This window comes from Podarcis bocagei, assembly GCF_964188305.1.
Source record: "Podarcis bocagei genome assembly, chromosome: 16".
Taxonomy (NCBI): Eukaryota; Metazoa; Chordata; class Lepidosauria; order Squamata; family Lacertidae; genus Podarcis; species Podarcis bocagei.
Window position 1 is genome coordinate 8,625,916 of NC_138142.1, and position 16,427 is coordinate 8,642,342.

At 44.3% G+C, this 16,427-nt stretch overlaps 1 protein-coding gene across 3 annotated transcripts in view; it reads left to right on the forward strand.

Annotated features, from left to right (window-relative positions):
* Positions 1 to 16,427, forward strand: part of ADGRD1 (adhesion G protein-coupled receptor D1) — a 305,590-nt gene that overhangs the window by 27,828 nt on the left and 261,335 nt on the right. For all 3 annotated transcript variants that reach the window (XM_081174796.1, XM_081174797.1, XM_081174798.1), the window contains 5 exons: positions 128 to 304; positions 1,450 to 1,704; positions 4,534 to 4,598; positions 8,884 to 9,039; positions 13,899 to 13,958. In XM_081174796.1, coding sequence (XP_081030922.1) covers positions 128 to 304; positions 1,450 to 1,704; positions 4,534 to 4,598; positions 8,884 to 9,039; positions 13,899 to 13,958 — 713 coding nt within the window. The remainder of the gene's footprint in view (positions 1 to 127; positions 305 to 1,449; positions 1,705 to 4,533; positions 4,599 to 8,883; positions 9,040 to 13,898; positions 13,959 to 16,427) is intronic.

Below are 16,427 nucleotides of genomic sequence, written 5' to 3' on the forward strand. Positions count from 1 at the left end.
CTCTGAGTGGAAGCACAACTGAGGTGTGCCCTTCTCAAGCTGAGCTGCACCCACCTCTCTTCTGATGAATTTCAGTTCCACGTCTATCTTCTCACAGACAATTCATGTTCTTTTTGCCATTCTTTAGGTGTCACCTTCTCTTTTTTCTGGAAGACTCAGGAGCAGCAGACTAAGCCCCCTCCTGCATATGGGGATCAGGTACTTTCCAGTGGATTTAAAGTCTACTTCAGTGAAAGCAAAGGGTCTATAGAGCTCTTTAACCATCAGATTTCAAAGAAGTGGGAAGCCGATTTCATTCCGCCAGGTAAATTTGGATTTTTCAGGTCTGTATGGATTCATTGAAATTTAGTGATGAACCATAGTACATGTATTTTTACATAAAAAGGTCACATTCAAAGGGTCTTAAAAGGCGAACTCTTCTGCCTTTAACAACTGCCTAGCAGGGAAGAGAGCATTGAAAGTATAGATCCTTTCCTCCCCATTGCATTGTGATGGAAAAAAGCTACATCTCTTGAACTTCACCCTTCCTTTATGCAGCTATTATTGGGGATGTCTGCACTTACGTTTGCCAGAATTCTGCATTGAGAAAAGCTGGGTTCTGTATCCTGCCAAAATTGCATAAAGGATGCAAAGTTGAATAGTTGTGCTTATCTGCGCAATTCTAGTTCCACTATTCAAGATGTAGAGTACTGAAACCTCACCCTCCTGAGCACTAGAAATCTTACTCAGCTTCTGAGAATTCACCGGGCAATGTCATACAGGCTAGAAACTTAGGATTGCATCCATTGTTAGTTTGACTCAGAGCAGACCCATTGGAATTGACTAATGTAAGTCCATTAATTCCTCCTGGTGAATTAGAATTTCAATAGATCTAGGAAAGGCAAAATAGACTGCTTCTTCACATAATGAATTGCATCATTTAATTACTCATTGATACCTTTTGTGATAGCTTCTAGTGTGGATGGCTTTAAAGGGGGTGGGATAGACAAACACGGTGCTATATTGAGAAAATGTATTCCTCTCCCCCTATTATGTGCATAGCAGTAACAATTTGCAGAAGCCCATCATCTCCCAACCTACACAATAGCATTATAGAGCCTGAAGATCCAGCCGATAGAAACCTAACAATGAGAGGGAATCTATTTGAGTAGAGGGAAATGAATTTGAGTAGTCCCATTCATGGAGGGTAAGGCTATCAATGGCTACTAGTCAGGAGGGCAATCTTCCATCCTGAAGACCAGATATCTACATGTCTCAGAATACCAGTCACTGGGGAACAACAGGGGGAGAGGGCTCTTGTCCTCACACCTTGGTTATGGGCTTCCCATAGCCATCTGGTTGGGCACTGTGGGAAACAGATTGCTGTAGGGATTTTGGGCTCTTCTTGTGTTCTTAAATGGGTTTATAGAGTCATAGTGTCTGCTCTAGCTTTCTGTGCTTTTCATTCAGGTCCCCAATGGACTCATGTTCTATTTACCTGGAAATCTGAAGATGGCTTGAAAGTCTACGTCAATGGAACCTTAAATACCACTGATCCAAAGGGGACAGTTTTCTACAGCTATGATGACTCTAATTCAAACATGTTGACAGGGTCAGAGAGTGACCAGGCTAAGCGTTATGTCAATGGGGCTTTTGATGAATTTATCATATGGGAAAGAGTGCTCACAGCCAATGAGATTGAGCAGTATTTTACTGCTGCTGTAGGTAAGTGGAAATGGTGTTGTTGTTTTTCCTAGAAAGGATTGCATGCAATCCAGAAGAGATATACCAACGTTCTCTATGACCTTGCAGGGGAAGTCCCTTCCCCATTAACTAGGGTTTTGCAAACTCTAGACAAAGTGAGAATGTTGCATGTTGCAAAATGATAATGAGTGCATGTTGAATGAAATCAGCCATCCACAGCATGGTACCCTCCAGAAATTTTGGACTCAAACTCCCACCAGATATCAATCAAACCAACCAGTTCAGCCAGCATGATTGATGGTCAGGGATGATGGGAGTCATAATACAATAATTTCTGGAAGGCACCAAACTGGGGTGGGCTGCCATAGATTGTTTCATTGACGATAAAGCACCAAACTTTAAGATTGACAAGAGGTAATTGACACCTCCAAAGTGGAAAAGAGAAGGCACCCGTAGTTACTGCACATGGCCTTTTTATTATTTTTATTCATGAGACAGATAACACACATCAGGTCAGGCCAGCGGAAGCTGGTTCATTAGAGTGGACAAGGAACGTTCCCATCAACTCCAGGATCTCAGCTAGCCCACACCTGCCTGTTTGCTTGCTTACAGCTGACATACTTGTCAACTGCCCTGGAGAAAACCCAGATCATCCTGTTTCCCCCCCTGTGAGTGGACAGTGTCCAAAATGGCTGCCACAATCTCGTGCGATTTTGGGCACAGCACCCAAAAACACAGGTTTTGGGGTTCTGTGCCCAGGAAAAACCCCTTATTTTGGGGCCACGATCTGGTGTGGGGCACTTGACTCACATGGGAGTGCAGACCCAGAAGGTGGTCTTCCAGACCATTGCGTTGGAAGGTACGCAACTGGTCCCCAGAGGCGGAACTGCTTGTCAGTTTCCTCCTGCTTAGCTTCAGGATTGCTTGCTTAGGGAGGAGGAGGGGGGGCAACATTTGGACTCGTTGACTTTGCCTGTCATTGGCTCTGGTTCCGCTTGCTGTTTGGGCTTCCTGCATTCCATCCCACCAGCCCCAGTGGGCACCAGCTGCCACTGGGTCAGGGTATTTATCCATCCAGCCCTGTATTGTCTACCCTAACTGGCAGTGTCTCTCCAGGGTGTCTCAGGAAAGAAGTTCATTCCCATTATCTGCTGCAGGCTGCTTTTAAATGGAGATGTCGCCAGGTATTCAACCTGGGACCATCTTCATTCAAAGCATGCACTGTGGTTCTGAGCTATGTCCCCACCCCTTAGGAGATTATGTTTAAAAGTCTGTGCCAAGAAAATACTTCCTAGAACAGTTGGTTTGCCTGCGCAGGTATTTACAGATGGCTTTTAATACTAGTCGATTCAACAAACAGAACTGGATTACCTACGTGTATCATTGCTTACATAATTCCCTCAAATACCACTCAATCCTTTTATTATTCCCCCCCCATTTTCTCCTCTCACAATCCCCACTCCTTTGAATCCCACACCCCAGCTTCACCTACTGTTGTACTTTACACAGTGTGTTGTTCAGAAATAAAGAACGTGGGGAGGGGAACCCCAGTGCCTTTTCTTTTTTAAAAATAAGGGTATGCAGAAGCGAATTTGCACCAGTGGAATGGGGGGGGGGGTTGGTGTCAGGAGCTGGAAGCGCTCCCTCCTTAGCCAGGCTTCCTCAAACTCGACCCTCCAGATGTTTTGAGACTACAATTCCCATCATCCCTGACCACTGATCCTGCTAGCTAGGGATCAAGGGAGTTGTAGGCCAAAAACATCTGGAGGGCCGAGGTTGAGGAAGCCTGCTCCTGAGGAACGAAGTGCATTGGTTGTGGAAAGCCAAATTAGGTGAGACCCCCCCAACCACAAAAACATTGTCATGAAAGCTTTTTCTTGCAGTGTCAGGTTGGGAAAGTGGATCAGGACCACAACAGATGGGGAAATGCCTGAAGACCCCCTCCCCACTTCCCATAGGAAACTGCCTTAGTCAGACGCATGGTCCATCTCACTCAACATTGTTTACACTTACTCACAGCTGATCTCCAGGACTCCAGACAAGGGATATTCTGGAGCTGCCATGGATTGAACCTGCAACCTTCTGCACACAAGCCACATGCCCCAGGGAGACTTGCCTGGTGCTGTTGTTACACACCCTTAGGTGCCAAGCAAAAACATTCCTCTTCTCCCAGGCCTTTGGCTGATTAAACAATTGATGGCCTTTTAATTTTTTTTGGTGGGGGTATTGTTTTTGTTTGTTTCCATGGTATATATTTTTGTGTTTCTGAATTGTATACCACCTTGTGCTCCTCAGATGAAGGACAGGATAGAAACTTGATATATTATCAGAATAATAACTCTGTACCCCATCCACATTTGAATTGAATTGGAGACCCCGCAACTACCATTAAAGCTTTGAAAGCCATTGTCACAATGGCTCGTTGTGTGAAGGACATCTCGTGTAGTTTGTCCCTGATTTACAAAGTGCAGGGTGCAGGGAGCCAGTGTTATGTCTCAGCTAAAAGCGGACCCCATTTGAAGAACTGAATGCAGAGGGCAGAGGAAGCTCTCTTGCAGATACCTGGGTAGCGAAGAAGCTCTGTTTGCACTGCCCATCTGTTTATTCTACATGTTAAGGAGAGCAGAAGTGCCTGGCGTGCTCTGGTCCATGGGGTCATGAAGAGTTGGACACGACTAAACAAAAGGATGGCAGGCAGGCAGCACTTTCAATCTGGGACAGTATTTGCTGGATTGTTTTGGGTTGTTTTGAGTTTTCTCTCCCCCACCCCCCGTCCAATCTTACATCAGGTACTGCAGCGATTTTAAGGCACGGGAGCAATTTATATCTAATATTTTCTTTCGTTTCTAGGTGACCAGTCTTTGTTTTCTTCAGCATCGCCGTGGGGATGGCAGGGAACTGCAACCCTTCCGATGGTAGGCACATTCCTGGATCTCTTTCCTCTGAGCTGCATATAGGAAAAGGGATTGACTGTTAAACCACTCTGGAAATTGTAGCTCTGGGAGGGGAACAGGGGACTCCTGACAACCATTACAAAGCTGCAGCTCCCAGGGTGTTTTGGGGGGAAACCATGGCTGTTCAAAGCGGTACGTATAGTGCAGATCAGGGCTGGCTCAAGATATTTTGGCACCTGAGGCAAACCACATAATGGGGTCCTCCACCCCTGCCAGGAAAGAAGGGCAGCTGCTGCCATTTCCTCCCTAGGTGTGGACACAGACCAGCAGCATCTCCTATTTTTCAAGAGGTTTTTGGGGTGACGGGAGATCTGGCTTGCAAGAAGCGCACTGCAGCTGTCCCTGCTACTGTGGCAGCAGCCTTCTAAAATTTTTTTTTTTTGTTAACATATAAAACACATACATATACATTTACACAATTACATAATACACGTACATAACACATTACTTTATTTTCATAACATAAAACATACCTACATTACTCTATATAATACCTACCTATACTATACATATCAACACACCTACCCCACACGGACACCCACCAAGTGACTTCCAGCCGTTCTTGTTACGCTACTTTATTTTTCCAACTAGCTTAAACACATTTCATTATTTCTTTAATCTCTTCTTCTATCTTAACTTTACTCTCCTTTCACTCCAATCATTTTCTGGATTCACTCGATATCTGCAGCAGCCTTTTCGGAGGCCTCATCCGCGGCGCCTGTCACTTGTGCCGCCCGAGGCGACAACCTCACCCTGTCTCATGGGTGGGCTGGCCCAGGTGTAGATGAGGCTGAAGATTGCAAAGCGATTTCCTTTTCATTTTTTCAGGTCACTGCCTGCTGGATAGAATAGCTGAATAGGCAGTGACAGCAAGGTAGGAGGAGCAGCAGCAGAGAGACTCCTGCAGGACTATGGACCACAGCAAATGCCCAGCGATGCCAACTGTAATGGGTATGAGTTACTCGTGCGTAAACTGGTGCCTTTCTCGGTTAATTTGCCTTGTTAAAACTTTCTGACTGCACAGCCCCTTCTCATGGTGGCTGCCTCAGTCACTGGCAGAATCCATCAGTGGGCGTTTCTTGAACCTCTTCCAACATAAAAGTTGTTTGACACCCAGTCTCCTCCTCCTCTCACTGCGCGGGAGTCTTCTGCGCAGGGAAGGCGTGGGTAGCGGAGGACCTGGGCTCTCCTCACTGATATCCAGTGAAGAGTCCTGGAGCCCTCTCTCCACTTCCCCTGTCTGCCTCCCTTTATCCCCGGTGTTGCGCTGATTGGCTTCCCCCTCTACTGAGCTGTTTCTCCCCATGCTGCTGGGTCCTTCGCCAGCATAATCTGGGAGCCTCCCCTTCGCCTCTCGCTCCGATGTCAGTTCCCTGACACCAATCCATGATGCTGCCCCGGTTCATCTATCCATCTATCCATCCATCTATCTGTCTGTCTGTCTGTCTGTCTGTCTGTCTGTCTGTCTGTCTGTCTATCTAACATTTAACACATATTTACACAGCAATTTACCATGTTACAATTTATGCACATACACTACACAGAAAAAAGAAAAAACAACAACAATGAAAAATAGAGAAGGAAAAAAAGAAAGAAAAGAAAGAATATAGATAAGGAAGATAAAATAAACTTTGGATTGTTCTCAAAAAAATGAATCTCATTTGTTTTTCTTTTTACACAGTATCATGTTATTGTACTTTGTTTCCTTAATTTCCTTCAGAGAAAAATTCTTTAGTTTATTATCTATACATTACAAGAATCATTCAAGGTCTGCCAGGAGATTTTTGCTATCATAGTAGTTTTTCAAATATTCTTTAAATACTATCCATTCTTTATTCACCCTCTGCATTGAGTACCCTCTAACTCTTCCCATCATTCTTGCCAGTTGGATGTATTCTGTCATTTTTACCTGCCATTCTGACTTTGTAGGTGTACTTTTACTCTTCCAATTCATTGAGACCAGAATCCTGGCTGCAGATGTTGCGTACATAAAGAGTGGTCTTACTTCTTTCTTGATTTCAGTTGACATTATTTCTAATAAGAAGGCCTCTGGTTCATATTTTTGTTAAGTACATTCCAACAAAGAGGATTTGCTTCTTTTTTCCACTGCATCTGAGATTGATCTCTGTTCCATGGAGAACTTAGTCCAGCAACATTATATATATATATATATATATATATATATATATATATATATATATATATATATATATATATATAATGTGGGAAATAAAATAGTTGGAGGCAAAGTTTTCAGTTTATAACTCCCAGCACAAGTAAGTCTGTTGCTAGAGTGCTTTCCCTTCCATCAGAATTCGGCTTTCACCCCGCAAGTCTCAAAATGAACAAGACGAAAAACTAATGGGATTTTGATGCAGCTGTTATCAAGCATGTTTAGCCTGAATGGGAAGGAAAGCAATTTTCGCTCAGTATATGGGTGAAACGTGTCTGATGTGTGTTTTGTTTTGTTTTCCTTAAAAGCTTTCCCACTTACTGCTTGCTAGTTGTCATGAATGTTTCACTGCGGTGAGCTGCAATTTAACAGGCTGAAATCCACGGTGAAAGGTTCTTCTCGTTGTGCCGGCATGTGCTCAGACTAAATTTCACCACTGCTCCTCAAAACGTTTTGGAGGGTCTTTCTGTGGTGTGGCATGTAATGGATAATTTTTAGGGGGAAAGCCATGTGGTCCATACCCTGTGGTGGATCCCAGGGTTAGCCAACTTAACCTGCATGCACTACTTGTGAGTACCTGGAGACATCTGGCTGGTCACTCCTGGAAACTGATTGCTAGGCTGGGTAGACCATCATTCTTGAACATTAAGGCTCTATTCAGTTGCAGTCTTGCAGCATCGTAAAGCAGTCTTGTTGTATACACAGCATACAGGTAGAATTACATTCAGGGGAGAAGCCATCACCGCTTCATATTCCTACCAACTGAAGTCAACCATGCCTCTTTATACTAGTTGGCAATGGATCCATTAGGCAATGCCCCATGTCTCATGTTGCTTAGTCATCACATGCTGCTGAGTCAGCATTCCCAATTAGCACAGAGTGTTTAACTCCTTGATACCCACAACATTCCAACAGGCCACGTTGACTGGGCCTGATGGGAGCTGGAGGGCCCCACACACAAACCACACGTTCTCCATCTTCCTTCTTGGCAAGCAAGGAGAGGAGCAATTTTATCTCTGTACAGTCATACCTCATGTTACGTCCGCTTCATGTTACGTTCTTTCAGGATGCGTCCCGCAGCGACCTGGAAGTACCAGAAAGGGTTACTTCCGGGTTTCGCTGCTCACACATGCGCAAAATGATGCCATGTGCATGCGCAGGAGTGGTGAATCGCAACCCGCGCATGTGCAGATTTGTCGCTGCGGGTTGCACTCTTTTCATGTTGTGAATGTGCCTCCGTAACGGATCCTGTTCACAACCAGAGGTACCACTGTATAGTAAAATAGTTTCTGCACACACCATTCTCTGTCTTCCATCCCTGCAGGCAAGAATTTAATGGCACATTTCAGCCAGGCCCAAAACACTCAAGGGGGAGTGGCTTGTGGGGACGGGGTGTGGCTTGGGAAGAGTCTCAAGGGCCATATAGAGAGTCTCAGAGGGCCACATATAGCTCTTGAGACTGAGACTTCCCAACCCTGTTGTACAGTTGGGTTGTGAAGAGCTCCCACAGTAAAGATTAAGAGCTTCCACAGGATGAGAATGACAAGAATGGGGAAAGTTTTGGACATTGGGGGCTGGGACAGAGGGAAAAGGTCGTGACGAGGGAAGATCAGGGAGAAAGTTGCAGCAGCAAAATGACCCATGAAAACATATTTCCATCATTTTTGTGTGTGTTTAACTCGGAAGCTTCCTTGAGAGCCCATTCAGGGGCCAAAAAGTGAAATGGAAAGTTTCTGAAATAAAACAAAATACCATATTTTTCTGTCTATAAGACAGATTTAAGAATCAGATTTAAGAAAATGGGGAGAGATGCCCTAGAGTATAAGATGCCCCCTAATTTTTGACATTATTTTTTAGGAAAAAAACCTAGTCTTATACATGGAAAAATACATTATTCTATAAATATATCTCTTTAAGATTCCGATGTTAGAGTAGACATCCACCACTTCCAACCATTCTGGGTTGTAGCATTCAGAAGGTCTTATGCTGAACAAAAGCAACCATTCATTTCAGTGACCTAGGGAGATGAGGAGCAGAAAGTTCTAATATATGCTTTTTGTGTCACCCTTTTAGCTGTCCAGAAATGCATACCAGCCCATAATAATTAACCTTACAGAGGAGAGAGGAAACTTTCACCGGCCATATACCATGTTGGACTATTTAGGAAACATTTCCCGTGCCTTACCCGATGAGTCACTCACGGCAAATACGGCCTTCAACCTTACTGAGGTAAACTTTCTTCACTTCTTCAACTTAATGAGGTACTTTACCAATTGACTGAGGTGAATCTCCTTCACCTGTTAGTGAATTTATTGAAGTAAATTTATTTCAACTCTCCATCTCTTTATTAAACGAATAAGGACATTTGTAGAGTTGGCCATAGGGACTGAGGCAGTTCCTGTACACTGAAAACAATGTTGTGGGGATAAAATGACAAGGTGGCTAGTACCTCAAACTTGTTTGACCAATGTACCCCTTATTTGCAAGTATTTCCCTCTAATATAATTAGTTTGTGCTTCATTTTTATGGATGTATGCATTTTGGTGCACATGGTTTGGGTGGAGAACAAACTTTGGAGAAGAGCACATAAAGAGAGCTAAATTTAGCTTAGAAGTACACCTAAAGATAACCATGTTCCGTATTGGTTTGAGAAGTGCGAACCAGGTAGTATCTTGCTAAAAGGCAAACAAAATTGAGTTTCTCTCCCCTGCCCATCTTTACTCACAGGCCATTTAGCACTTCCTACAGCTCAGAGAGAATTTGTGCTGACTTCCCTGGATTTTTCTGCCCCAGACCCATTATGTAGCTGAGCTAAAGGGCTTCTGCGCTCCCTCTTTGCTTTGTACACCATGGGCAGCAATGCCTGGAGGATTTTGAGCTTGACAGAGTCGAGAAGTTGCTCTCTGCTAACAAAACTCTGGCACTGATTTCAGCAGCGGGTGGATTATTCCCCTTTTAGCGCTGCTGGCTGGAGCTCTGGCTGTGACAGTAATCAGCTGTGATTTTGACAGCGATTGTCCTGCTAAACCCATGCGTAGCAGAGACACAGATTGTTTGCTCAGACAAAAAGGAAAATAAAATGACTATTAGTCCCCCAATTTCCATTTTTTTGGTCTACATATTGAATTGTATTCTCATATAGCTGGAGTGGATGTAATATTATTCATGTGATTGAGCTTTGAATCCTGAATTGCAGAGGATTGGACTAGATGACCCTTGGGGTCTTTCTAACCCTAGACTTCCGTGTTCTGTGTCTTTAGCCACTGTGTGGGATGGGGAGGAAAAGCCAGATTGTGACATAGGAGGAGGGGTGCTTTTATACAGTCATACCTCTAGTTGAATACGCTTCAGGTTGAGAGCTTTCGAGTTGCGCTCCGCGGTGACCCAGAAGTAATGGAACGCATTACTTCTGGGTTTCACTGCTCGCGCATGCGCTCAAAATGATGTCACGTGCATGCACGGAAGCAGCGAATCACGACCCGCGTATGCACAGACGTGCAGTCGCAGGTTGCGTTCACTTCAGGATGAGAACAGGGCTCCGGAACGGATCCCGTTCGCATCCTGAGGTACCACTGTACTTTTATTTATTACTTGCTCATTTCACAACATTGATATGCCATTTGATTGTAAAAAAAATTAGACTCTTAAGTGGTTTACAAAACCAAAGAAGATGAAAACATTCACGTTATCAAGACAAAACAGAAACATATATTGAAAAGCATTCAAAACTAATTAAAATCAGCAGCCAGCTCAAAACACATGTCAACTTCTACATGTCAGGAATGCCAGGATATTTTTAACAAAAATTATATGTTGTTCTGCAGTAAAAATCTCAAAGTGATTTACAAGAAAATGAAAGAGAACATTAAAATTATCGATAAAAGACAGGATTCCCTAAATACAAATACTTTAAGCAGTGAAAAAGTACAGATACAGATGTCTGCCTGACATCAACAGGCAGGGAATTCCAAAGTGTAGGGTGCTGCTGCACTAAAATATTGATTTCCTAACAGTGCCGGTTCTGCAGGTCAACCTCACCGGAGTCCCATAGGAACTGGGGTAGGGTGCCTGAAATTCTCAGTGGGAAGGATAATCTACTACCAAGGTGGGGAATCTGTTTGTGCCTTTGGGCTACAGCCCCTCCTGGGTGGGCAGGGCCACACGCAAAAGTAGGTAGAGCAATGAATGTAATTTTTACCTCTGTACCGTAGGGTGGTTTCTGAACAGATAGAGAAGCCTGGTGGGCTACATTTGACACCCAGCCCTGAAGTTCCTCACCCCAATCTGGTTTATCTGTATCCCTGTTTGGGAGCATGTTCCACTGAAGTGAATGGGACTTAAGGTGCAGTCTTTTGCATGTCTGCTTGGAAGCAAGTCCTACTGTGTCCCGTGGGGTTTACTCTGAAGTATGTGCGCATGTGAATGCAGTTCCACTGTATTTACTGGGCCTTGCTCCCAGGTAAATTTACAAAGGATTGCAGGTTATATCCTTTAATCACAGAGATATGATGTACACTTTTGCATAAATGGTATCTTACACCATTAAAACCCTAAAAGGAATTACAAATTACTGTATTTTTCCATGTATGAGATGGCCCCTATTTTTTGGACTACAACAATTTTTTTTTTTGGGGGGGGGAATTCCTCAGAGTTGTTGAGCTTTTCTTTGGGGGGGGGTCACCGCCGCCAATTGCTCTACAGCCTGCCTGCCACTGCAAATCACATGCATCACTGCAGCCACCAATCATCTGCACGCTCACTGCCTAAATACCACCTGCACACTCAATGCAACCGCAGCCGATGGCATGCATGCCTTGATGCTGCCTTAAATAGCCTGCCCAATTGCCGCAGCCACGGCCAGTCGGCAGCAGTCCTTGCCGCAGCAACCAATCACACACCCAATCGCTGATGACAATCTCCTGCTGGCTGCTGCCACCAATCGCCCGTCCCCCCGCTGCTCTCTGTGTATAAGACGACCCACATTTTTTGCCTATTATTTCTAAGGAAAAAATATCGTCTTATACACGGAAAATATGGTAATCACATAAAGTGTTTACATGCATATGTGGTGGGACTGTCCTTTGGTTACTGCTTTTTTTGGTGAGGTGGATCAGGAAACAAAATCTATATTTGTTATCTCCTTGTAATACTGCTTAAAAAACAACAGCAGCTCTGGTACAAGAACACATAAAATCTTTATTGAAAACTTGATTAAGACCCTTTCTTAATCCTACACATATGTACTGAGAAGTAATACCTATTGGGTTCTATGGAGCACACTCCCAGAAATTGCGCATACATTTGCAGCCCTTAGGGTAGGTTAGGGACAGAGGAAGCTGCCTTAGATTGAGACAGATCAATTGGTCCATCTCTCTCAGTACTGCCTACACTGACTGACAGCGGCTCTCCAGGATTTGAGACAGGAAACAGCCCTAACTGGAGATGATAGGGACCTTTGGCATGCAAAGCATTTGTAACAAAAACGGGAATTCCAAAAAGGAATTGGAAGTGGGAAAAGAAGAGGCAGTGCTTCCCTTACCTTTCCTGCCCCGACCTGGCCACAGTGATCCATGCAACGGTCACCTCCAGGCTTGACTACTGTAATTCGCTCTACATGGGACTGCCCTTGAAGGTGTCCCAGAAACTCCAGTGGGTGCAGAATGCTGCAGCGAGGCTCCTCACGGGGTCCCTGCCATGGGAGCATATTCACCCAGTGCTTTACCAGTTGCACTGGCTCCCGGTGGAGTATCGCGTCAGGTTTAAGGTGCTGGTTTTGACCTTTAAAGCCCTTTGTGGCTTAGGGCCCTTGTACTTACCGAACCGCCTCTCCTGGTATGCCCTGCAGAGGACCTTAAGGTCCAGGAATAATCATAGTTTAGAGGTCCCGGGCCCTAAGGAAGTCAGACTATCCTCCACCAGGGCCAGGGCCTTCTCAGTGATGGCTCCGACCTGGTGGAATGCTCTGTCCCATGAGACCAGGGCCCTGCAGGATTTAACTTCCTTCCACAGGGCTTGTAAGACAGAACTATTCCGCCTGGCTTTCAATTTGAACCTGTCTTGATCTTTTGATCCCGTTCCTTCTCTCACCCTCCCCTTTTTGTGAAGATTGCCCGCTCTGGGATCCCACAGCTGGTTCTCCCCTGGTCTCCTCGCTGGCCCAAGTGGGACTAATTTAGCCAGCTAGCCCTAGTGATCATCTAATATTTATTGGATGGATTCCCCCCCCCTAAATTGATTTTTGATTTTATTGTTATTTATGCTTTATACCGTATTTTATGCTGTTTTTTTGTAGCATCAATTAAGTGTTTTAAATTTGTTGTTAGCCACCCTGAGCCCGGTTTCCTGAACCGGGAAGGGCAGGGTATAAATAAAAAATTATTATGATTATTAAATGTTGAATCTCTGAATTTCCTTGGAGAGATACCAGTGGTGACCAAAACATGTTGAACCATCACTTTTGTCTGCTACTCTGCTTTCCCCCTTCCAACTTCTAGTCCAAGACACCTACTCTACCGCTGAGCTACAGCTAATGAAAACGTGTTCTGCAGTGGAAATGTATAAACCAACTGAATTAATGCAGCGTTGAAATGGGAGAAGGAAACTGTGATAAACTGTTGCAGAGATGGGTCCCTTTCATCTTTTATTGAAACAATTTTTGTAGATACCCCCTGTTCTAAAGATTCTGTCTGGCAACTGATATTCACTCACACACAAGAATATATATATATTCTACAAGCATTTCCCCTCTGCTGCCTTAACCCCCTCCAAGGTTTAGTCAGTTTCAAACATTTTGCTTTTGTACATTGGTTTTAATATCTTGAGCAGGGGGATAAATGGATGCTAATGTAATTGGAGTTTCATTGTCCTGTTAGTGTCCATAAATACCCTTCTGCTTTAAAATATTATTGTACAATATTTAATGAGCAAAAGTGGTTCTCTGTGACATGCATGGATTTGTGTCTATTATTTTAGAGTGAATATGCCCCTGGGGTGCCCTGACTCAAATGCTATTTCCTGGGGGATGGAGGAGATGGAGGCAGAGGGTTTTGATACTGTAACGAAATGACCTGGGGTTTATTTGTTTGCAGGTCTTCTTTAAAACTGTGGAAGGTGTGCTTGCGTTTCACGGCTGGAATGAAATGTCACAGGTAATGCCTTGCTACACATGAACTGCAAGCCTGCAACCAACTTGCCACTTTTCTTCCCCTAATATATATATATATATATATATATATATATATGTAGGTTTTGGTGTCTTCGGGTGTCTTCCCGTGTAAGAGTTGGGGTGTCTAGGCGACGTTTCGACGAGGTCTCACTCGTCATCTTCAGGCTGGTGCTTTCGGCTTCTTGTTACTAGAACAGAGCAGGATCTCAGTGTTTGAGTTCCTATAAATACTGTTGAGGGGGTGTGGTGTATAGCCTCCAACGTTCTGGGCAGAGAGGAAGTTCCTAGGTTAATGTGCCTTTTCTTCTTTTGTTCATTAATTACTTGAGGGATATCTTGAGTGATTACTTGAGTGATATTCTGAGTACCACTTAGGAGGGTCATTAGGTGTGGATTAGTTGCTAAAGCTTTCGTGTCTTGACCTCTTGACCTTGTAAAGAGTTTTTCTGAGAAGATGGCTGTACTGCCTGCCAGACATCTGGAAATTAGCCCTCCCCACAAAAACCGACACCAGAACCAGAGGCACACAGAACGCCATCTCCAATCAACCACACCAGACCCAAACCCAGACCCTCTCCACAGATAAATTACAGACACCATCCAGTAGCCAAACCATAGTGGCACCTCCGGATGCTGCACCCCCCTGCAATCCCTACACAGATCTGGCTGGCACAGGGCACAAAACCACAGCTCGCCCCTATACACGAAGCCAAGCCAGAGCACAACTAAGTGCAGTACAGCCATCTTCTCAGAAAAACTCTTTACAAGGTCAAGAGGTCAAGACACGAAAGCTTTAGCAACTAATCCACACCTAATGACCCTCCCAAGTGGTACTCAGAATATCACTCAAGTAATCACTCAAGATATCCCTCAAGTAATTAATGAACAAAAGAAGAAAAGGCACATTAACCTAGGAACTTCCTCTCTGCCCAGAACGTTGGAGGCTATACACCACACCCCCTCAACAGTATTTATAGGAACTCAAACACTGAGATCCTGCTCTGTTCTAGTAACAAGAAGCCGAAAGCACCAGCCTGAAGATGACGAGTGAGACCTCGTCGAAACGTCGCCTAGACACCCCAACTCTTACACGGGAAGACACCCGAAGACACCAAAACCTACATTCCTGTACCCGTGAAAATCTACGAAAGCAAATATATATATATATAATTGTGATGTGGTAAAAGGGAAGAGATGCTTCATTTGCTCACCTGTCTACATATTTCTTCTCCAAACTTCCTCTCCCATTCTGCTTTTTCCTTTGTCCATGGGATTTGGACTACATGCTTAGTGCTGCAGGTGATATGGAACTTTGCTTGCTGGTGTTTGATCTGTGATGACCCATGCACACTAGGGGCAGATGGACTAGTCTATTTCTGATCCAAGGGTGCCAACTTGAATAATATATATATATATATTTGGGGGGGTCTCAGGTAAGCCCTGTTGGCATGCAGAGGGTCGCAGCCATCCTGCTGCGAAGACCCATTAAAGACCCACTGGCCTCTGCTCTGATGTAAATCAGCGACTCAGGCTTCAAAGCCAGGGCACACTATATCAGTCGAGCGAACTGCGCACACAAACTGCGCACGCAGAATAGGCGTGAGGCTTGTGGAAACATACTACAACTACGGATTTATTAATCATAAATCAGGACAAAGAAACATGTCGTCTCTCTCTCTGTCTTCTCAGAGAGAGACAGAGAGAAGCAAAAGGTATGCACACAATGGAAGTTCCCAGCAAGCTGTGCTGGTATGTAAACAGACATGTGACTTGTAACAATCCCATGTCTGCTCCTTATGGTGAAATGGAAATTCTCAACAAGCCCCACCCCACATAACCGATCACATGATGTAACACACACACACACACACACACACACACACACACACACACACACACAGTTTGAATGGCAATTCCCATTATTGGGGGCTCAAATATTGGGGGCGGGGCAGTGAAGGGTGCCAGTTCAGAAAGTATCGATCTAATGTGTGGAGATCTTTCCTAGTCTGATTAATACAAGAGGATTCTAGAAGCTACTCGAAGCTTCTCTGTGTGAGAGAAGCAGGCAGAAGCTTCATGATTGTTTGGGTTATACCTTCTGGGAAGCTGGTTTGAACTAGTTCTCTTATCTCTTTCAGTTAAGGTCATGCTGGCTGTAAATATAGGTCAGTAGGAGCCTGGGTTTTACTTTCTTTCTCTTTCAATCTCTCTTCCTTCTGGTGTGCTGTTCTGCACATAGTATGCTTACTGTTTAGTCTTGTTATACGTTTATAAGTTTTGTAAGTGCTGCAACTAGATTTTTTATGGACTGTTCAATCCTGAATGTATTGGATTTGTCACCATTAAGCTACATTTGCCTTCAGCACAAGTAAAGCTCTGCTGGATGAAATATGGCCTCTGGTCTATTTTTGGAAACCCTGCTACATGTCTAAGTTTTTCCTCCACACGTATG